At 55.1% G+C, this 18,676-nt stretch overlaps 8 protein-coding genes across 8 annotated transcripts; 3 read left to right on the top strand and 5 right to left on the bottom strand.

The window, feature by feature from the left end:
• Positions 1-2,726: 2,726 nt before the first annotated feature.
• B0T15DRAFT_423432 (uncharacterized protein) lies at positions 2,727-4,376 on the bottom strand. Its single transcript, XM_062865590.1, has 2 exons — positions 4,028-4,376; positions 2,727-3,962 (listed from the first exon to the last, which is right to left on the bottom strand). Exons 1-2 carry the CDS (start codon positions 4,040-4,042, stop codon positions 2,874-2,876), a joined length of 1,104 nt encoding a protein of 367 aa, XP_062717451.1. The 5' UTR covers positions 4,043-4,376; the 3' UTR covers positions 2,727-2,873.
• A 160-nt stretch (positions 4,377-4,536) lies between these two features.
• On the top strand, positions 4,537-6,150 carry B0T15DRAFT_320769 (Alpha/Beta hydrolase protein). Its single transcript, XM_062864046.1, has 3 exons — positions 4,537-4,661; positions 4,927-5,733; positions 5,793-6,150. Exons 2-3 carry the CDS (start codon positions 4,969-4,971, stop codon positions 6,018-6,020), a joined length of 993 nt encoding a protein of 330 aa, XP_062717450.1. The 5' UTR covers positions 4,537-4,661; positions 4,927-4,968; the 3' UTR covers positions 6,021-6,150.
• B0T15DRAFT_563090 (carbohydrate esterase family 4 protein) lies at positions 5,964-7,148 on the bottom strand (the record flags this gene model as incomplete). Its single annotated transcript, XM_062870604.1, has 2 exons — positions 5,964-6,671; positions 6,726-7,148. 2 exons carry the CDS (start codon positions 7,146-7,148, stop codon positions 6,372-6,374), a joined length of 723 nt encoding a protein of 240 aa, XP_062717449.1. The 3' UTR covers positions 5,964-6,371.
• Positions 7,149-7,706: 558 nt separating this feature from the next.
• Positions 7,707-8,750, bottom strand: B0T15DRAFT_320730 (uncharacterized protein). Its single transcript, XM_062864045.1, has 2 exons — positions 8,216-8,750; positions 7,707-8,141 (listed from the first exon to the last, which is right to left on the bottom strand). The coding sequence occupies exons 1-2, from the start codon at positions 8,583-8,585 to the stop codon at positions 7,840-7,842; spliced, it is 672 nt and encodes a 223-aa protein (XP_062717448.1). The 5' UTR covers positions 8,586-8,750; the 3' UTR covers positions 7,707-7,839.
• Positions 8,751-8,850: 100 nt separating this feature from the next.
• On the top strand, positions 8,851-10,260 carry B0T15DRAFT_544321 (putative deacetylase LmbE-like domain-containing protein). The gene is made up of 2 exons (XM_062870059.1): positions 8,851-9,456; positions 9,546-10,260. Exons 1-2 carry the CDS (start codon positions 9,228-9,230, stop codon positions 10,187-10,189), a joined length of 873 nt encoding a protein of 290 aa, XP_062717447.1. The 5' UTR covers positions 8,851-9,227; the 3' UTR covers positions 10,190-10,260.
• Positions 10,261-10,865: 605 nt separating this feature from the next.
• On the top strand, positions 10,866-11,917 carry B0T15DRAFT_544318 (uncharacterized protein). The gene is made up of 4 exons (XM_062870058.1): positions 10,866-11,234; positions 11,320-11,406; positions 11,485-11,521; positions 11,578-11,917. The coding sequence occupies exons 1-4, from the start codon at positions 10,971-10,973 to the stop codon at positions 11,619-11,621; spliced, it is 432 nt and encodes a 143-aa protein (XP_062717446.1). The 5' UTR covers positions 10,866-10,970; the 3' UTR covers positions 11,622-11,917.
• B0T15DRAFT_544311 (P-loop containing nucleoside triphosphate hydrolase protein) lies at positions 11,918-14,389 on the bottom strand. The gene is made up of 2 exons (XM_062870057.1): positions 12,574-14,389; positions 11,918-12,514 (listed from the first exon to the last, which is right to left on the bottom strand). The coding sequence occupies exons 1-2, from the start codon at positions 14,135-14,137 to the stop codon at positions 12,141-12,143; spliced, it is 1,938 nt and encodes a 645-aa protein (XP_062717445.1). The 5' UTR covers positions 14,138-14,389; the 3' UTR covers positions 11,918-12,140.
• Positions 14,390-14,893: 504 nt separating this feature from the next.
• Positions 14,894-16,871, bottom strand: B0T15DRAFT_320628 (uncharacterized protein). The gene is made up of 2 exons (XM_062864044.1): positions 16,074-16,871; positions 14,894-16,000 (listed from the first exon to the last, which is right to left on the bottom strand). Exons 1-2 carry the CDS (start codon positions 16,684-16,686, stop codon positions 15,048-15,050), a joined length of 1,566 nt encoding a protein of 521 aa, XP_062717444.1. The 5' UTR covers positions 16,687-16,871; the 3' UTR covers positions 14,894-15,047.
• Positions 16,872-18,676: the final 1,805 nt, after the last annotated feature.

Genomic DNA, 18,676 nt, shown 5'->3' with positions numbered 1-18,676 from the left:
CTATCGTCTTATGGAGGGTAGCTCACGAGCATCTTTGGGTGCCAGACTTCGACTTGACGGAAACAGGCGGTCCGAACAGTGCTGCATCCTTTGTTCGGCTTTCCGCTGCAAAAGGCCGGGATATCACTCGGCTCATTCCCTTGGGAAACAGGGTGGCCAGGCGCACGGCTGGCTGTTTGATGCAGGACGCTCAGAATGGTCTGAGGACGCTATTCTCCATACAGGAGACCATGCAAACCCATGTCTCGGCCACGTCCCGGATTCGCCAGGGGCATGTCGCTAGCGGGATCTGACCCTCGTGTACCTATCTACAATACCTGCAGGAGACCCATCACTGCAAATTCCCTCACATCGGCGGCCTGCAACGACGCAGAAAATGCGGGCCCGTTCCGTTTGTTGCGGACTTTCCGCAAGCCGCGGCTTCATACCTAGGTAGGCAGCCCGACGGTCTTCGAGTCTTCCATTAGCTAGGCCACGGGATGACGTTACGGCGAGCGAGTTGTAGCTCCCTTAACATTATAGGATGCAATGGAAAGCCAACCAAATGCCCTGCCGAGACTCTGGCTTTCCCACGTGTTCGCTTGCACACCCCAAGATCAGCAGTGATGCTTGTGGTGTGAACGGCATGAGGGTCCGTGCTTTTGCGGCAAACAACCTCACCCACCAGAGCGGATCATCGCTCAAGCCGGTTTCTGTCTAATCTAAAGCGAGAGGACCCCTCGCCATTACCCAATCGTCCAGTCTCTGAACGCGGGCCGCAGGTCTCATTGAGCCCGTCCAACCGCTGTGCAAGTCTCGGGACGATAGGGTGATGCCGTCTGCTGGCGAAGCTCACCATTCAGCCCCCATCCAGGGTGCTGTTTCATCGAGCCTTCTCCCGTGATACATTCGTGCAGAGCTATGCATGCAACAATCTCACATCACGCTGCGGCAAGCAATCTACCCACTACTGGGTAGTGTAGAGGACTGGAGTGGGGAACGCCGTTTGGGGCGGGTTGAGCTACACGGCGACGTCCCCCATATAGAGGGAGGTTCTTCTAGAGCTCTTGGAATCGTGGCCAAGTCAAGCAAGGAGCTACAGTAGCTGCTGCGTGATAGAAGCTTCCGTGGTCTCTAAGACCACATGGCCAAGCCTCGGATCTTGAGTGCGACGTTGCGGCCATCGGTAATAAGAGGCAACGGCCAAACGGGTTCGAACCTGTGCACTCCTGCGCTGCTGTACCGACAGTATAGTACATTCAATGTACTTGCTCGCTCTGGGGCCGATCCCCGCAGCATACTATCTAGGCCGGCTCGCAGGTAATATAAGCTGCACATAGCATCGACTGTATTTCATCATTTCCATATTGCACAGTACATACGATGTTCCCACCAGCCCTGCAGCTCAGACTGTCTCGAAACACCTAGACTCCCGGAAAGGCCGTGCACAGCATTACAGCTTCGGGACCATAGCTGCAGGCGCGGCCAGGACGATGAGTGGCAATTGGTCGGATAGCACATACATCCAACTTCCAGGCGTTACACGAGCCCCATGACGACAAGGTATTCACATCCGGTGAGAGCACGGCTCTCGAGAGTGGCTTCCAGAAGAAGAGCCGCATATTACTATGCATATCGAGCTGCAAGATGCCGCTCATGGAGGAGTGTCACATCGGCCGGACAAGTGCACACCACATAATCCACATTCAGACATGAAAGCTGCGCTGTGGAAGGTGGGTGAGAGCAGGTCAATCAGCACATATCATCGCACATTTGCCTCACAGTAGCTCCCGGGCCATTGAGAACGTCTAGAGGGTGCCCAATATGTCATCGCAAAAGTCCTCTCCACGGCTGTCTTTCGGTCTCCTTATCGTATCGCCACAAGGCCCATGAGTAAAGAAACGAGCAGTGACACACACGATTCGTAATTCAGGTGATTTGAGTTGGCTCGATTTAGGTATATAGGACGTGTGGGAAAAGGGTAATTGGGCGTTCAAGGCGATGGGCAGGGAAGCTTCAAGGCGCATCCGGTGTCTAGGTCGTTCCAGATTGCTACACCACCAAAGCGGTCGCCACCCGGGCTCCTACGCGGAAGCGGACCAGGCACCCGGCAAGGCCCGAGTCCGGGCCCGCCACGGCCCACACCATCTAGCGACCTGTCGTATCCGCTGATGGGCTAGACACTGTGCGGCTCCCCGTGAGTCGCATTGAATTAACTCCCGGTCGAGGTCCCGGCCGGGAGGCGAATGAAATCAATGCAACGGAACGGTTACTGTAATATTAACTTGTCGCCCTTCTCCTTTACTCTCCCCTTTACCTTCTGTCCTGCTCCCACAGTCAGCCGTCGACCGACGTCATGCAACCGGCGCTTTAACTCAAAGAATGGGAAAGGGGCTGTAGTGACAGTAACCTACGGTAACTTAAGGCAATGGGTCACAATTACTGGCGACCTGGTTGTGTCAGTTACGGCTTGACCAGGCGCCAGTAAGTTCCTCATCCGGCAGAGGCGAAGGACGACACCTGTGTAGCTGTCGAATTCTACGTGAGGCGGACACAAATGTCGCTACTACTTCACCTGTCGTTGGTAGATATGATCTTGGAGTGAGTTTCACTGAAGAGCTCACCAATCGTGATATACCTAGGTACATACGAGAGCCCGGGCATATGATGTAGTAATTTATGGTCACATTTCGAATACTGGAATTCTCAAGTACGCCAGATCGTTTTGTAGTTGGATTCGACAGTCACTCGGGTATCGCTTTGATATTATTCTACGCCAATTCCCTTGCTACCTATGGGTGTTGAATGCCCTAGACAGCAGTAGAGCAGGGTGTCCTAGGTGACAGAGTTGAAATCCACTTAGAGCGTCACGGTGTAAGGAGCTAGTCGCGAATTCACAAGCCCGGCCAGTCCCAAACGGTGCGCTCCGTGTTGCGTCGTGTGACCTGGACCTCATCGCCAACAGACACAGTAAAGCCCTCGGCGTGGCCACTGCCCAGGAACGCGTACCTCCCAAAGACAGGAGACCACTTCGAACCCAAATCCACCCTCCGATCCTTCATGAGCCTTTTCAAAACCTGGCCCAGCTCGCCTTCCGCTGGTTTGCCCGTCTCGTAGTCCACGTTTAGGCTTGTGCATCGCACGCAGTTGCCCGTCAGCAGCAGCGTGCCTCCTCTTTGCAGCCCGTCTCCATCTCCATCTTCCCCGACGACACTCTGGCCGGGCACAATGGCAAGTTCGGCCCAGAAGTCTTCTGCCCAGGCTTCCTCGCCGTCGCCGTCGACAACAACATTTGGCCGGAACCTGTGCATTTCCACGGGGCGGCCGTTGAGCAGACGGTCTCGTACATCCCCGAGGGATGACTCAGAGGTGACGAGCAGTGGCGCCACGTCGGCAAATGTTATCCACGGTGCTGTGTTCTGGCCAGACTGGGGGTCCGACCCGGCGATATATGAGGCAAGAGACGCCATCCATCCTCGTTGTTGTTTCTGCTGCTGCTCGGCAGCGGGCTTTGGCGGTAGCGTCTTGCCCAGAACTGCTCTCCTGCCGTCACCGAGATAGACCAGGATCACCGAGACGCCAAAGCGGCGGCTGAACCAGCTGTCATACGAGTCGCCCATGCGGTACGCCGACGCCGGGCTGCCGTGCAGGACGACCTCCTTCTTTTGCAGGGAAGAGATATCCGGCTCCAGAGGGACTCTGAGAATCTCGTCTTCAAGTTCTCCGCTTGCCTCGGGCTCGCTCGGCAGCTCGCCGTGGTATTGCACAACCACAGCCGCCTCCCCTTGTTGGGGACCGGAAACGATCCGCTGCTCAAACAACGCACCCCGCGGGTGTGAATCCACCTGCACCTTCTTCAGCTCTCCTGTTGACGAGTGCACCTCCCATAGCATGAACCGTCGATCATGGCTGATGCCCTGCGGGCCGATCTGGGCTTTCTTGAGCTCGATCCCCCGCAGCCCTTTGATAGGATAGACATAAAGCTTGTCCCCCCCGCGTTAGCTATGTGGCCGCTACGGGCTTGTAAGCGCTGTGGAGTTCCACCTACAGCTGAGACCTTCATTGTCTTTTCTATGAGGGTGTTTGCAGTATGGACACGTCTGACGATAATGGGGTTCAGCCACCACAGAGCAGTAGCTCGATAGCAGCTCTTGAATGGCGGTGGCCAAGTGAGAGATAAGTCCGGGTGAATTTAAGCGCTTGTTGTTAAGGTTGCCAGTTGGCCAATGCATGATCTGCCAGTTCACATTTTTAGTAAGAGCTAGAGCTGTTTCGGAATACGAAATCCACCTAATCAAAGTGAAGGGCGCCGGGCTGCAGGCTCGATCAACGCTTCGCAAGCAACGGGTTAGGCGTCGACCGGATCGTAGGCGAATGGTTTATAAATAAAGCCCGAGGAGCCATACAGGATTAAAAGTCAGGGGAGACAATATGCTACATCTGAAAACAGAAGCCCAGGCGAAGACTCCCAAAGGAGTATGCAGGCTGCAGCTGTCTGCCGTACAGGAACCCATGTTCCAGTGCACGCAAATGGTAGATTGAGCAGGGCCGTTATATGATCCGTATATCCAGCTGGCGTCATTTGTTGGTGTTGCCTGTACGCAGCGTGCTTGACATATGACCCTACAAGCACCAAGGCAATGGGTTAAAGGCCATTCATTGAATTACATATTCAAATTGACGTGAGTTTGGTTTGTTGTGCTCGAATCTACGCTCAACCTTTCTCTCATTCTGTGTGCTGCAGGACACGAGACCGATTGTAGTCCTATTAATAGATGTATAGAATGCGAGGTGCGAGGTTGTTCGGTTTCGCTTTTGTTACATTACTACTAGTACCTACTAGTAGTACTAGCACTGAAAACGTCATCATCCCACCCAATTCCCTAACCCCTCAAATCAACAAGTTACAACTGGGTAACCTCACCAAGCGTGATATTGAAATACTAGTACTACGTATCAACCGGAAAAACTCCTACAACAAGAGAGAAAATGGAAGACAAGACCGTTACTCTGACCACCAAACCGGGGGCTTCCCTCCACATTTCCGTCCTCCACCCCCAACCGCACAGGCAGAACCCTCTCTCGAACACTCTCCTGGTCTTTCTCAACGGCTTGGCCCTCCCCAGCGCAGCCTGGTCTGAAGCGATCGATCACCTGGTTGAAGTTCGGAAGGAACATAAGCAACCACTTCCCGCGGTGCTCTGCTATGACCGCTACGGCCAGGGCAGATCCGACTCGGACCCAACCGACGCCCAAGATTCGCCCTACGGACACGACCTACGCGCGGCCGTAGCCGATCTGCACCAGCTCCTGACCCAGGTCTCGCACGATGAGCTTCATCATCGTCCAGTCGACGAACTACGCATCGTGCTGGTCTGCAACTCGATCGGGTGTCCCCTCGCCCGGCTGTACGCGGCCGAACACCCGGGCCTCGTCGAGGCGTACCTCTTCTTGGACTCGATGATGGCTAACACGGACTTCGTGTCGCTCTTCCCGGACCCTGACGACGCCGAGTTCGATGGGAGCCAGTTGCCGGAGGGTGTGTCGGCCGACGACCTGCGCCATGCACGGGACACTTTCGGTAAGCATTTTCATCCGGCAGTGCCTAACGCGGAGCATCTGGACCGGAGGAGGCTAGGGGAGTTGCTGCCACGGGCGGATGGACCTGAGTTGCCCGATGGGCCGGGAGGGCGGTCTCCGTTGTTGGTGGTGGTGGGTCATGATTGGGACGTGTTCGCTGAGCAGTCCGAAAAGGCAAGCTTTGACACCGAGATACGCGCGCGGTGTTGGGGGAGCGCTGACAGATGAAGCAGGGATCCTTGTCTGTGCCAAAGGCTGTCATCAATGCCTATATGAACCCAACATGGGAGGCATACAACGAGGGCCTGGCTCGGCTCGTCCGGACAGGCTGCGAGGTAAAGATTGCCAAAGGCTGTGGCCACTTCATCCAGAAGGATGACCCAGCTTTTGTGGCCCGCGAAATCAGCGATATTTTGAACGAGTTGCAGAGCCGCTCAGGGCAGAAGGTGCACCAAAAGTAGGACATAGGTACATAGACCGTGTGGATTTCCAGGGCTACCTTATAAAACCACCTTCGCGTCAAAGAATGCACATCACATTATAGAAACACCGACCAGAGTCTATCGATACTCGAGAATCGATGACATTGTCGGACCAGTCCGTTCTCTTCAAAGGGCCCGGGAGCACTCTCGGGGTCCGTTCAAACAAAAAGACTCCCAATCATAGGCCGATACCCGCCTCCCACCTTCACAACCGTTCAAGCTGTACCATCTCAAGCAAATGCAAGCTCCCCCTCGCGCCTCTGTTGTCCAGCGTTTCGTCGGACGGCTTACACGTGACGGTTATGCCTATCCGCCCCAGCCAAACTGCCTTCATGCCCACCGGTACCAGTTCTCGCGGGGATCGCCGAGGCATTCGCCCACCGTCACCGCCCTGTATCCGCGCTGCCGTATCTCTTCCAGCATGTGCGGGACCAGAGCGTCCGCCGTCTGAGGGAGAGAGTCGTGGGCCAGCACCAGGAACGAGCCACCCCACCACCCAGCGTTCAGAGCCCCCGAGAAGTTGTCCATGGCCGCCTGGATCTCGCCGGGTCGCTGATAGAGGTAGTCCTTGGGATCGACATCGAAGTTGACCACATGATAACCCATCCGCTGCATGTCATTCAGGCACTCCTAGTTGCAAGAGGCGTATGGCGGTCGGAGGTAGGTGGGCGACTTGCCGAGGACGGTGCGGAGGGCCCTCTCGAGCCGACGGATCTGGTAATACCGCGCCTCTGGCGCGACGGTCGAGAGGTCAACATGCGACCATGTGTGTGACCCGATTTGGTGGCCCGAGTGGTCCATCCGTCGCAGTATGTCGGGCCAGGGGGTCGATTCATCGGCAATGCCCCTCGACCAGTTCTCCCCGTTGACGAAGAAGGTCGCCCTGGCGCCGTACCGATCCAGGTGATCTAGGACCTGGCTGGTGTATCTGAACGGCCCATCGTCGAATGTAAGCGCCACGACACCAGCAACAGTGCAGTGGTTGATGATGATGCCGCTGGGGACAAGGTTCTGGGCCCGACCAGTCAAGTTGGATGCCGTCGTAGGTGCAGCCTGTCCCTCAGAGAGAAACAGTGCGGCGCACAGGACTGCCGGCAGTTTCATCATGATTGTTGCCGCCGGGTGCTAAGCACAGAAGCGCGCCCAAAGGATGCTTCGAAGAACTAATCGGACGAGGCGGATCGGGAAAAGTACGTGCTCCGGGTTGGGCCTTGCGCACAGGGTTGAGCTAAAACAGATGCAACCGGTGGAAGAAAGGAAGTAGAATAGACTTCACTATGGGAAAGTGACTGGCTGAAACGCTCATCGTCCCATTGCATGCGTGGTTCATGACGATGCAAATGGGGTTGCGGCAGTTCGCCCGCGACAAGCAGGTGCCGGGCGGGAGTGTCGGTTCGACTGTCCAGCACTGCCTCGTCACTTCCGCAAGGCAAGCCTCCTGTGCGATTTCCGAATGCAGTCATCACCTAACTACACTATCAGAGCTAGAAAATGCAGAGGAAAGCGATATCGGCAGCTACGGCGCGGCGTGAGAGGAAGGAGCATGTTGCCTGGATACGAAGGTCATGACCCGTATACGGCAAACGACTTGTAGTTTCAGAGAATCGGCCGTAGATGGGTATAGGGATCGGGACATGCTGCACACGCCTGACGGATCAGTCGCTCCCGAGTCATTATGGAAGAAGGGTCGTCCGTCCTGAGCCGCATGTTACGCGTTTTCCTGGTGAGGTCAAATGTCCCCCAGGGTTTGACGTTGCTCTGACGTGCCGCGCTTCGCTCCCCCGACCAAAGCTCAGATTTATTTAATGGTGTATCCATTCTGCCAGAGGAACATTCCGGCTCCGGCGAGGCTGAGCACGGCCCATGGAAGCTCAAGCTCAATGACGGACCACACCCACAGGCAGCCAACCGGTGGAGCCTGCTTCATGACAGCCATGTACCCGAAAGTGTTCGTGATGTGGATCACGTAGCAGCCGGCAAGAACGCTCATGGTGAAGAATATGACTTGGCGGACAGCGGACTGATATCGGGGGCCCAGACCTGGAACCAATCCAGGGTTTGCGGCGTGCGGATGGAGGACGTAAATGAGGAGGCCGAAGACTGGGAAGCACAGCGTCGTCGAGGTTAGCAATGCAGCACCGAGCGCGGGGATGCCGAAGAGTGCCGCTCCTTACCCAACAGAGCTTGGCCAAACCTCATCCAGATCCTGGGCCACACTATCCGATCGACCGAGTACTGATTGTGCACGAGAACGTCGAGGGTGAAGTGCAGCATAGACAAGCTCACGGTCCAGAGAAACGTCTCGAGCACACGTTCCACGGTGGGTGGTAACTTGGCGTCGTCGTCCTCTACATCCTCGGTCGTTCTGGGAATCGTAGCCGGGACAGCCTTCTTCTCAATCTCAGCTTCCCTCGTCTCCGCCTGACCAAAGAGTCCCTTCTCCTCGGCGAGCTGCAGCAGCGTCTTCTCTGTCGGGCCGGACCAGTCAGGCTCCTTCAGCTCAATACCGTTTGACTCGGTCTTCTGTTTGCGCTTTCTTGCCATTGTTGCTACTTCATGCGACTTTTGGTGTCTGAGGGACTTGAGAGTACGTCGCAGCGTGGGTAAAGAAAAGGTGATGCTGCTCAGGTGAGCCTCATGTCCCGGGTCAAGGAGTTCGCCGTCAAGGTTGGCGCGGTGGGCCGACAGATGCACGCGTTTGAATCCCGATAACGTTAACGTTCCTATCACAAAGTGGCACTATCGGGGAGTCGGAGCCCTTGACTTCCGCTCCGCGGCTAGAATGTTCGAACACCGTACCACTGCACGTGATTCGTTTCCCTCCATGCGCACCTCAGCCCACCGCTAGTCTAGACTACACCATCATCTTAGGCAATTCACTCCTTGTGCGGCGGCTATTAACTTTGATTCCATGAGGTGACAATATTCTCAGCGACGGGCGGATTAGTTGTGTACAGTACATACAACTAAGCAGTGTTGCACTGGAGTTTTGGGTCGTGTTCTCCCGCTGAGCTTCAACCGCGCTCGCGTGCGCCGACACCCCGCCCTGTCGCAACGTCTGGTGACAGCACCCGGGAGACGCGGCGCGGAAACGCCAACTACTCTACTAGTGACAGGACCACCTACTACACTCTGTTTACAAACTGAGTGAATCACAGTCGTTGCATCATAGGAATTTTGAGTTCGATGGACTCAGGCTGGCTTCCGGCTCTCGGCGCGGCCGCCGTCGTGGTCCCGTCGCTGTATGTCTACACCGCTTCGGTAGTCTCGGCGCGCTTCCCGACCCTGCGCAACAAGCGCATCTGCATCCTAATCGCGCACCCTGATGACGAGGCCATGTTCTTTGCGCCCACTGTGCAGGCGCTGACTCGGCCCGGACTCGGCAACCATGTCAAGATCCTGTGTCTGAGCAGCGGTATGCGTCTTCGCCCCCCCTCATTCGAGTAAACCCCGCGCATCTCTTTCAATGTGCTGCCCGCTGACGAGATAAATCTCATGGAGCAGGCAATGCAGACGGCCTCGGTGAGACGCGCAAGCGTGAGCTCGCCAAGTCGGGCTTGATCCTGGGCCTCCGCAAACCCGACGACGTCTTCGTGGTCGACAAGCCCGAGTTCCCAGACAGCATGACGACAACATGGGACACAGCCAAGTTATCGTCTCTGCTTTGCTCTGCCTTCGCCCCCAACCTCGCTCGGTCGCGCAACACCGACGCTGCGCCGACTGCTTCGATTGATGTGCTCATCACTTTCGACGATGGCGGTGTCTCAGGCCACCCGAACCACATTTCGCTATACCACGGCGCCAAGGCCTTCATGTCGGCACTGATGGCTGGCAAATCCGGTTGGGCGTGTCCTGTCGATCTCTACACCCTTAAGTCGGTGTCTATAACGCGGAAGTACACGGGCTTCCTGGATATCGTGGCTACCCTGTTCAGCTGGGCATGGCAGGCGGATAAGAAAGACAAGAAACACCCTGGAGGGCTTGTCTTCCTCAACGGCCTGGCAGGCCATGGCGGGATTTTCACGGCATGGAAAGCCATGGTCTCGGCGCACAAAAGCCAGATGGTCTGGTTCCGATATGGTTGGATCTCGCTGAGCAGGTACATGTACATAAACGACCTGAGCTTGGAAAATGCCAAGGGCCGGTGACTATGGCCAGAGCTTCGACCACGTACGTTATTACCGTAGATGAAAACATGCTGCAAAGCTTTCTGGGCTCATGCGAATCGGAATTGCCCGCGTGTCTGTCCTGACTAGAGCCGCTAATCATCACAAATGCTCAGTACAATCCTCAAAAGAATTAAGACGGAGCCGCTGTTCCACTTCATCGATCTTAAGATCAAGGCAGTACTGAGAAAGAGCACATATGTCCTGTCCATCCCACAACGTGCAAGCAAAGCCAGGTCTCGGAGCGCGTCGATGAACTGAGCCTCGCTATCCCGTGGTAGTATACTCGTCTACTTTACCTTATACACCTTCAGCAAGTTATCAAACATAAGCTGGAACCCGATCATGGCATCCTGCTTATGTGTCCTGGGCGTTCGACTTTGCAAACCCCCTTTCGGCTTATATGGACGCCGAAATTTGAATGGCGCCGGGTGAGCGCGGCGAGAAACGATCTGCTGCACCAACCCACCTCATGATGGCATGATGTGTGGAGCTTCCGCACATAAATCTTCACAACAGCTGGAGTATGCTTTCTTGCACAGTATGTGAGGTTTAATTGCGCTGTCCTGGCAGCCGTCAGCTTCTTCTTTCCGTTGGTGTAAGTGATAGGGCTGTCGAAGACTCCAGTTCGGCGCTAAGCTTGGCTCGTGCTTTCTATGTCCTGGTTAGGCAGGCGGTGATGGCTGGTAGAATCGCCTCAAGTCATAACCATTGACCACAAGGTCAGTACGTAGTGGTGGCCCGTGCCCCATCCGAATCCCCAATGCCACTCCCTGTTCATCTCTGCGCTCACTCGGCTTTTGGTCTTGGGAATTTGCCCATCATTTACTACGAAAGCACGGCATTGCATTCCAAGGCCCGCAATATCCCAAAGAACGGGGCGTGCGAACTTAAGCACCCAACCATGGCCGAAGTTAGGAACGAGGGCAGTTCGGTGGCAGAACCCCTCGACCTTGTGCGGCTGCTGCTTGACGAAGTGGTTTGCGTGAAGCTCAGAGGAGACCGGGAGCTCAAGGGCCGTCTCCATGTAAGCAGAAAAGCTGCCCCACCTTTTCCAGCAAACCTCAACTCCGACACTCAACTAACAAAGGGTGCCATCAACCCCTTATTAGGCTTATGACAGCCACTGCAATCTCGTCCTTGGTGAGGTCGAGGAAACAATATACATTGTTGACGAGGAGGACGACAGAGACGTCAAGGTCAGTTATCTGAAACCCTTTTTTCTTTCGCTGCAAACAAGCTGATAGCTGTTGTTGGTAACACGTTCCGGCGAGCAGACCATGAGCAAGAAGTCTGAGATGCTATTTGTGAGAGGTATGCCCCTGAAGTTGGCTCTACAACCACCTTATGTTTAACTAACAATACACCAGGGGATAGTGTTGTGCTTATTGCTCCTCATGCAGGGTCTTTCTGATCATTGAACTGTCTGGGCGCGTTCCCGCAAGCGGGTGGGACAAGCGGCAGGCGAGTTCCCCATCTCGCAACTCATTTGGCGGCGGAGGTGAGAACGAAGTCTGTTGAGAAATAGAGAGCACACCATAAATAGGTTCTCAGACAAAAATAGTGGCCGTGGTTGGCTTAGTATTCGTCCTGGATAGGCGAGCCAAACAACCAAACATCGGTTTACTGCTGCCATATTAGCGTGTTACCGTTGTCGCAGTCTCACATGTATTCTCTTAGTCTGCTGAACAAGTTAACGTATCGATGACCAACTCTCGACGGTATTAGTGTGTTTGGCTCGTTCATGTTTCCAACGCTCATAAAACTGCAGCCATTGCCTCCGGGGCAGGCTGAACTAACATGAAGATGCTACACTAGAACGCCACGATTACACATGCTACGCCGCTTCACAACCGAGAGGAAGCCATTCTCTTTTGCACACATACAAATTGTGGACCTGCTCAACAGCATACCGCCCTCCAGGTCTCCAGGGTCAGGTCCCAACTTTTGTGTCAGAGCCTACTTTGTCATCTTTCTCCTCCACGGCACCGGACTCCGGGATCTTCTGCCCATCACCGATGCCGCCCTCTGCCTGATTCGGCATGAGCGGCTTCGAGGGGTCGTACCCAACGCTCTTGACAATGCCAAGTCCTTTCGTCCGACCCTCTCTGAAAAGCAGGCGATCACCGGGTGCCAAGTACTCGGGCCGCTGCACAAACCGGAAGGCAACTGTCGCCCGGTCTCCGGTCCGGATGAAGGGTCGGTCGACGTCAATGATTGCACAAGTCTGGGAGACCGGCCCGACATGCAACATCGCCTGGTACTTTGTCTTGATGGTCGTTGCGTGTGACAAGATAAGAACTGGTGGTGGTTAGTACCAAGCTCGTCACGTAGCTCGCGAGCATGGAGAAGTGGTTTACCTTCAGCAACAAATTCGCGGTACACCTTGGGCGGTGCTCCGTCGGACTTGGACAGCACTACCATTCCTTTGCGCACGTCTTTCCTCCGGACTCGTCTCAAAGCGAACGAGGCGGACTGACCAGCCGATGCCGCGGGGACGCCTATCCTTTTCCTCTCGATAGAGCGAATCGAGGTCTGCATGAAGCGTCCCAGAGAATCCGGCCCGATCTGGACTTCATCGCCGGCATGGACCACCCCGGACTTGACGATGCCCGAAACGACGGTCCCAACGTGGGGGACGCTGAAGGTATCATTGACGTGGAACTCGAATGGAGCGTCGGCATCGTAGCGGCCATGATGTGGGAGAATGTTCAGGAATGAACGGACCAGGTCGAGATTCTCACCCGTCACATTCGAGACCTGGAAGATTGGACATATTCGCTGGCTCACAAACTGGGTGGCTGTGTTAATGCACTCTTCGCGATTCTTGATGAAGATGGGTATCTTTCTTGCTCCGGGGCTCTTCAGAATCCGCGTGATTTGCGTGATTGTTTGCTCCAGGATTTGTGGCGGGCATATGTCGATCTTGGTGATGACTACCATGACCGGCACGTTCAGAGCGAGCGCAATCCCCAGATGCTCTTTGCTCATACCGATGAGGCCGTTATTAGCCGCAACCATGAGCAAGCAGTAGTTTGGGCTGCTGGACAGCAGTCCGAAAACCGTGGTGCGTAGGTAACGTTCGTGGCCCGCCAAGTCAGTGAAGGTGATGACCTTCGCGCTGCGCTTCCCGATTTCTTCCCACGAGAGCTTGCGTCCCGGTGTATCGGAGACCACAACTTGCCCAGCGGTATCGAAGCCCATGATCTCCATCCCGACAGACGATGTCCGCCCCGTCTCGATCTCGTGCTTGTGTCTGAATAGATTGACTCGCGCCTTACCCCGGCCGTCGTCCAGATCGCCCTTAACGAGCACGCCAAGCATAGAGCTCTTGCCAGCGTCAACATTTCCGACAACAGCAATCCTCGTCTCGATCACATTCTCCACTGTGGCCGGAGCCTGGCGAATCATGACTTTACCACTGCAATCTCCATCCTTTGTTGGTGTTCCGTCGAGTTCGCCGCCCACGTTCTTCGTCAATAACAACTGGGTGTCGGCCCTGAGCTTCCTCGCCGCCTCTGCTAACCGCTTGAGTGCGACATCCCATTCATCGCGCGACAGCTTCATGCTCTCGCCGTTGTTTTCGAACCCGATATCGAACACCGTCTCGCCATGGCCCTCCAATAACCGCTCCTTTACGACATCGGCCAGTTTCTGGAGAGCATCGGCATCGCCGCTTGGCGAGAGCAGGAGCTCTCGCAGGACCACGCGGGGAGTTGGGTCAGAGAGATCAAGGCTGTCGAGGATGTCGTCTAGTTCCTCGTGGTGCTCGAGATCACCCTGGGCACCCTTGGTTGCCGTCCCTGCCGCCTGTTTGGAATTAGGGTAGCGCAGGGCCTGTTGCTTCTCGACGTACTCGGCGAAGTCGCTCAGGGCGGCTTCACCTTTCCGCTTCTCGTGTGGTAATTGCTTAGCGTGTTTGTTGCTCATGATCGTGCCCTTTCCGGGGGACCTCCTAGAGATGAAGTCGAGATGTGGGGCTGAGATTGAGTTGATGACCTCACTGGATCATTAAACAGGCTGGGAAAACAAAGGCTATGGAAAGCTCAATGATTATGATGGATCAAAGAGCGAGGACGCAGTGGAGGGTTCTAGGGACATGAAACACACGCTTTATTATTTATAGAAGTTCGGTTTGTATCTGTTCGCCGGTTGAGTCGAAGCTCTGTCGAGTCATCAATTGACCTGCACCCCGTGAGCAACACCGAATCATTGCCCTGTCGTATCGATAAGGCAGCCTGAGGCTTGGCACGGTGCGCTGAGATCCCCACCGAGTCTCCATACCTGTACTCCCGCGCCAGATATGGAACGTTTGCTACCCTGCAAATGCAGATCGGGCGGCGCCGCAAGCCTCTCAACTCACTCTGGATGCAATCAGGCTCCCGAGCGCCACGCAGAGACTGACAGCTAAACCACAAGTAAACACATTTGCAGCACTGAAAGCGGGAAATGACAGAGATGGTTTGAGTGTTGAGATTAAGTCTGGCTTCATAGAGATGCTCGTTAACCCCCCCGAAGTATTCCTTGGGTAGTTGGACCTGGCCTCTCGACCCAGGAGAACCCTCCAGTAGTCTAAAACTTGGGACAGTGCTTGACACACAAGACTACAAGGTAGCCTCTGCCCGACAATATCAATGCTCGGTGAGCGAACCAGAACCGATGCCAATGTTAAACCAACTTTTGATTTCCCTCCGGCCCCGCCGTTTTCCCGTCGCCCCGAGTAACCATCGATAACCTAGAAGTCGCCATTTAGGGTATCATACAAAACAAACGCTTCAAACAACACAACACCGAGACCAACCGGCAAGTGCTCTTCACCTCCCACCAGCGCCGAGCCCGCTCAGACTGCCGTGTTGGACGGCAATGTCCGTGCGGCTTCGGATTGCACGCCCCCATGCGCGCAGTCCAGCGGTTCTAACATCTCTGCAATGGAGTTCTCCGTCGAGAAAATCATATCCTCGCAATAGGCCGGCGGGCTGGGGGGCACATCCTGGTAAATAGGAGGAGCCTCATTGTCCCAGCTGATCCCAATCCCTGCCCGTTCGGTGAGGACACACCCGAAGTGCATCCGCAGGATGCGTCCGATGCCCGTATGCGTCACAAGCGACGGCTTGTTGACCGGGGCCCATTCCTGCGAGACTACCATCTCGACCATCAGCTGATGAGTCACCTCGGTTCCGTCGCGGCTCTTAGTGTCGCATGCGTACTTGGCATTCTTCGCCAGACTGTAGTCCAGCTCCAGTTCGACGATGCTGTCGGTGGCGCTCGTATAGTTGCTCTTCCAGCCGGAGAAGAGTGTCTTCTCGCCGATCACCCGGGTCTCGGAGCGGACGACGCCCTTCTTGCTCTGCTGCTCCTCCGCGCCATCATCGAGTTTGGGACTGTGCCGTTCGCACGCCGGCGCGATCGTCTTTGTCGTCTCTTCAAGCTTCCACGTGAGCTTCTTCAGTTTCCAGTACTCGACCGTGTTGACCTTGGGGTTGAATTTGGCGATGCCATCGAGACGCAGGGACAGCGTATTGCTGCCAATTGGATGGATCACGTGGGGGTAGTGTGCGCTGGCTTTGATGTTGGTGGGAGGGAAGACACGGACAGAGTGATGTGGCGTCTCAGAAGTCGGGAGGCTGCGCTTGACATCGAGTACCTTTTCCAGTTTAATGGGTGCCAGTGGACAGCCATTGCTTCTGGGGAGCGCTTCGGCCTTGAACTCGTACGAGATCGAGACCAGCGGACTGTCCATGGTAGATGGAAGATGCCCTTCTAGTAGCACCGAAAAGGGGAACGAGTGTTCACCTACGTGACAAATAATCAGACTTGTGCATTCTTACGCGGAGACATGGGGGGAAATCGAGCATGATGAGCTCACCTTTACTCATGAGCAACGGATTTTGGAGGAACTCCCACCTCTTCAGCTCGGTGTATTGGTGCGTACATTCGTTGCAGTGTGTTGCGAAAGGCTTCTTCTGCGTCACATGGATGCTGAGTGTGGCGTGGAACGAGTCGATTTCCAACCCATCTTCCCTGATGTTCAAGAATAACTGGCCGGAAACCAGTGCACCGCTGCTCCTTTCGGGATCGCCATACATGACGATTGGCGGGGACTCGAGCTGCCAGTCCAGGGAGGCTGGCAACGAAGTGTGAGCATCTTTGCTCAAACGGACAATGTGCAGGCCAGGGAAGGAAATCCTGTGATGGTGATGATGCGCGGCTTCCTTATGCGAGTCTGAGGAAAGGCTGCTCGCTCGAGAATCGCTCATGTTCACGCTTGTTGCATATGGCGAGACAGCAGCGTTGTCTAGGTCGTTGTCGCTGATTAAGGTGAAAGATGCCCGCTCCGAGCTCCTCGAGACTTTCCCAGTTCGATTTGGAGAGGTCCGCCTCCGTGGCGCGCCCGGACTCGTTTTCTTCGTTAAGCTGGAAACTTGGCTCTCAATTGAGTGCGTTGATGACCGGATGAAGTCCACCACCCGATGTGGCATCTTGTCGGCCTACCCCCCTGCCAGTGGCGGGGACAGATGGTGGGGATAGCACCTGACCACAGCGGCACAACTCAATGCTGCTGCCGCAAGTCCACAAGTACAGCCGGTCCACTGGACGATTGAAATGCTCCCAGGGCCGTTGGCACGAACACGCCTTCCGTAGTTGTGGGATTTGAAAACCCAGAGAGACTGATGAGTGTCGCTAGCTCTCGGAAGTAAGCTGGGATCTTTGACTCTTCTCGAGGTGGGTCCCAATCGAGATCTTGATGATTGAACACGGTAACTGGAGGGACAGCCAGCAGATGACCTGTCTGATGCGGCGCTGTCAAAGTCAAAGAACCGAGGAAGGTTATACAGTAGGAACCAGCATTTATAGGACGATGAACTGAAGCCTGAGGGCGAAGTCTTTGTATTTAAGGTACCATGCATCGAGTAACAGCTCGAAACCTTTATGTAATTGATGGAGCTGGACCCACTTGACGCCAGAAGTTGCAAAAAGCTCGAACGGTTCCTGAAGTTCTGTCAAGCGACCAGCAATTGCAAGTATTTTCTTTTGAAAGTTGCATGTCCACGCCCCACACGTCGTATTGCATAGGAGCCAGGCTTGCATGTGTGAGAACCTCGAGAGCCGGGTGCGAAGAAATACACATTTGCATTGGATCTACTACCCACAGTCGGATAGGTACACACAAGAGCGAGCAGCACTGCAGGTATAGGGTTACTGTTTACAGGTACTACTAGTAGGACAAAGAGGCTCGTTCGGAGAACCGTCGTCCTGGCAAAGTGCCATTACGTTTATATACATATGTATGATACACAGATCTATCCACGACCTTGCACTTCAATACCGCCCAGGTCGGGAGGTACAGTAGGCAACACATGTCGGACTCTAGATCTCGGTGCACTGCTGTACCCCTACTTTACATGCGACTGACCACCCGTGGCACCGTGGGCGTCGACAACATGTTCCAGTGCCAGTGGTGTACATGAGAAACTGTGGTGTTCAGTACGTACTTAAAGGTAGCTAAGTTTCTTTGATCTCCACAACCGGCGGATTGATGTCCGATTCGTTTGGCGCCAAGCTCAAGTGAGGTCAAGTTGAGGTCAGATGGGGCTCCGTCGGCGCCTGGAACGTTCTGCAAGCCCTGTTACTGCTGTGTGACTTTTCAAGCTCCGGTCACCTGGGCAAACAAATTTTGGGGCGCTCCAGTTCCACAATAAGCCAACAGGCGGAGGAGAAAATTTCCCTTCGCCTGAAGGCCAATGGTTTCGTCTCGTGAGCTCCAATTCCCGCCCTCGCTCTGTCCACGACGCCGACCTCGACACTAGTAGCCGCAAAAGTCACTGCTCCAATTTGTACAATACTAGTGGTACTTCAGTATGCTGTTATAACTTACCTATTCCTGGCATCCTCGGGCTTCAGCCATTGCAGCTTGTTCGATTTCGCCATTGCCTTAATGATATGACGTCCCTGCCCTTAGTGCTACCACATCAGATGTGACGCCCAACTTATATGCAGCGGAGGGGTGGCGCTTGCATCATTCCCTCGGAAATGCCCAAACCCAAGGCTCATGAGGGTCACAACCGTATATGCACGGCCTCATGTGCCCAAAGATCGCATAACCCTCTGTTGAAATGGCATAGTTGATCCTACGCCGGTTTGCGCCCTCTGAATTGGCCACCTCATCCGTCACGCCATAGACACTGGTATGGGACTTTTAGTACGGCTCTGCATAACCAGCAGAGTCTCGCCAGACGGTGGCATTGAACTCCTTGTTCCCGCATCCTACCGCTGGCCAAGGTCGAGGAACTCATTCCGGACCTTCGCGGACTCGGCGACCGAAGTCTATGTAGAGGCGGTGAAACCCCGAATACCGTGGTCCGGTTGCCTACACATGTACCGTACTCCGATACCTTCTTGGCCACTTTCCAGCGCGTCGGGGCCGGCCGATCCTGCAGGTACCATCGGGCCGTGTTCTGATCCCCACCT

The sequence above is a fragment of the Chaetomium strumarium genome (genome assembly GCF_033439665.1).
Source record: "Chaetomium strumarium strain CBS 333.67 chromosome Unknown B0T15scaffold_8, whole genome shotgun sequence".
In the NCBI taxonomy this organism is placed as follows: Eukaryota; Fungi; Ascomycota; class Sordariomycetes; order Sordariales; family Chaetomiaceae; genus Chaetomium; species Chaetomium strumarium.
Note: the sequence above shows the minus strand (reverse complement) of the source record. Positions and strands in the feature narration are given on the sequence as shown.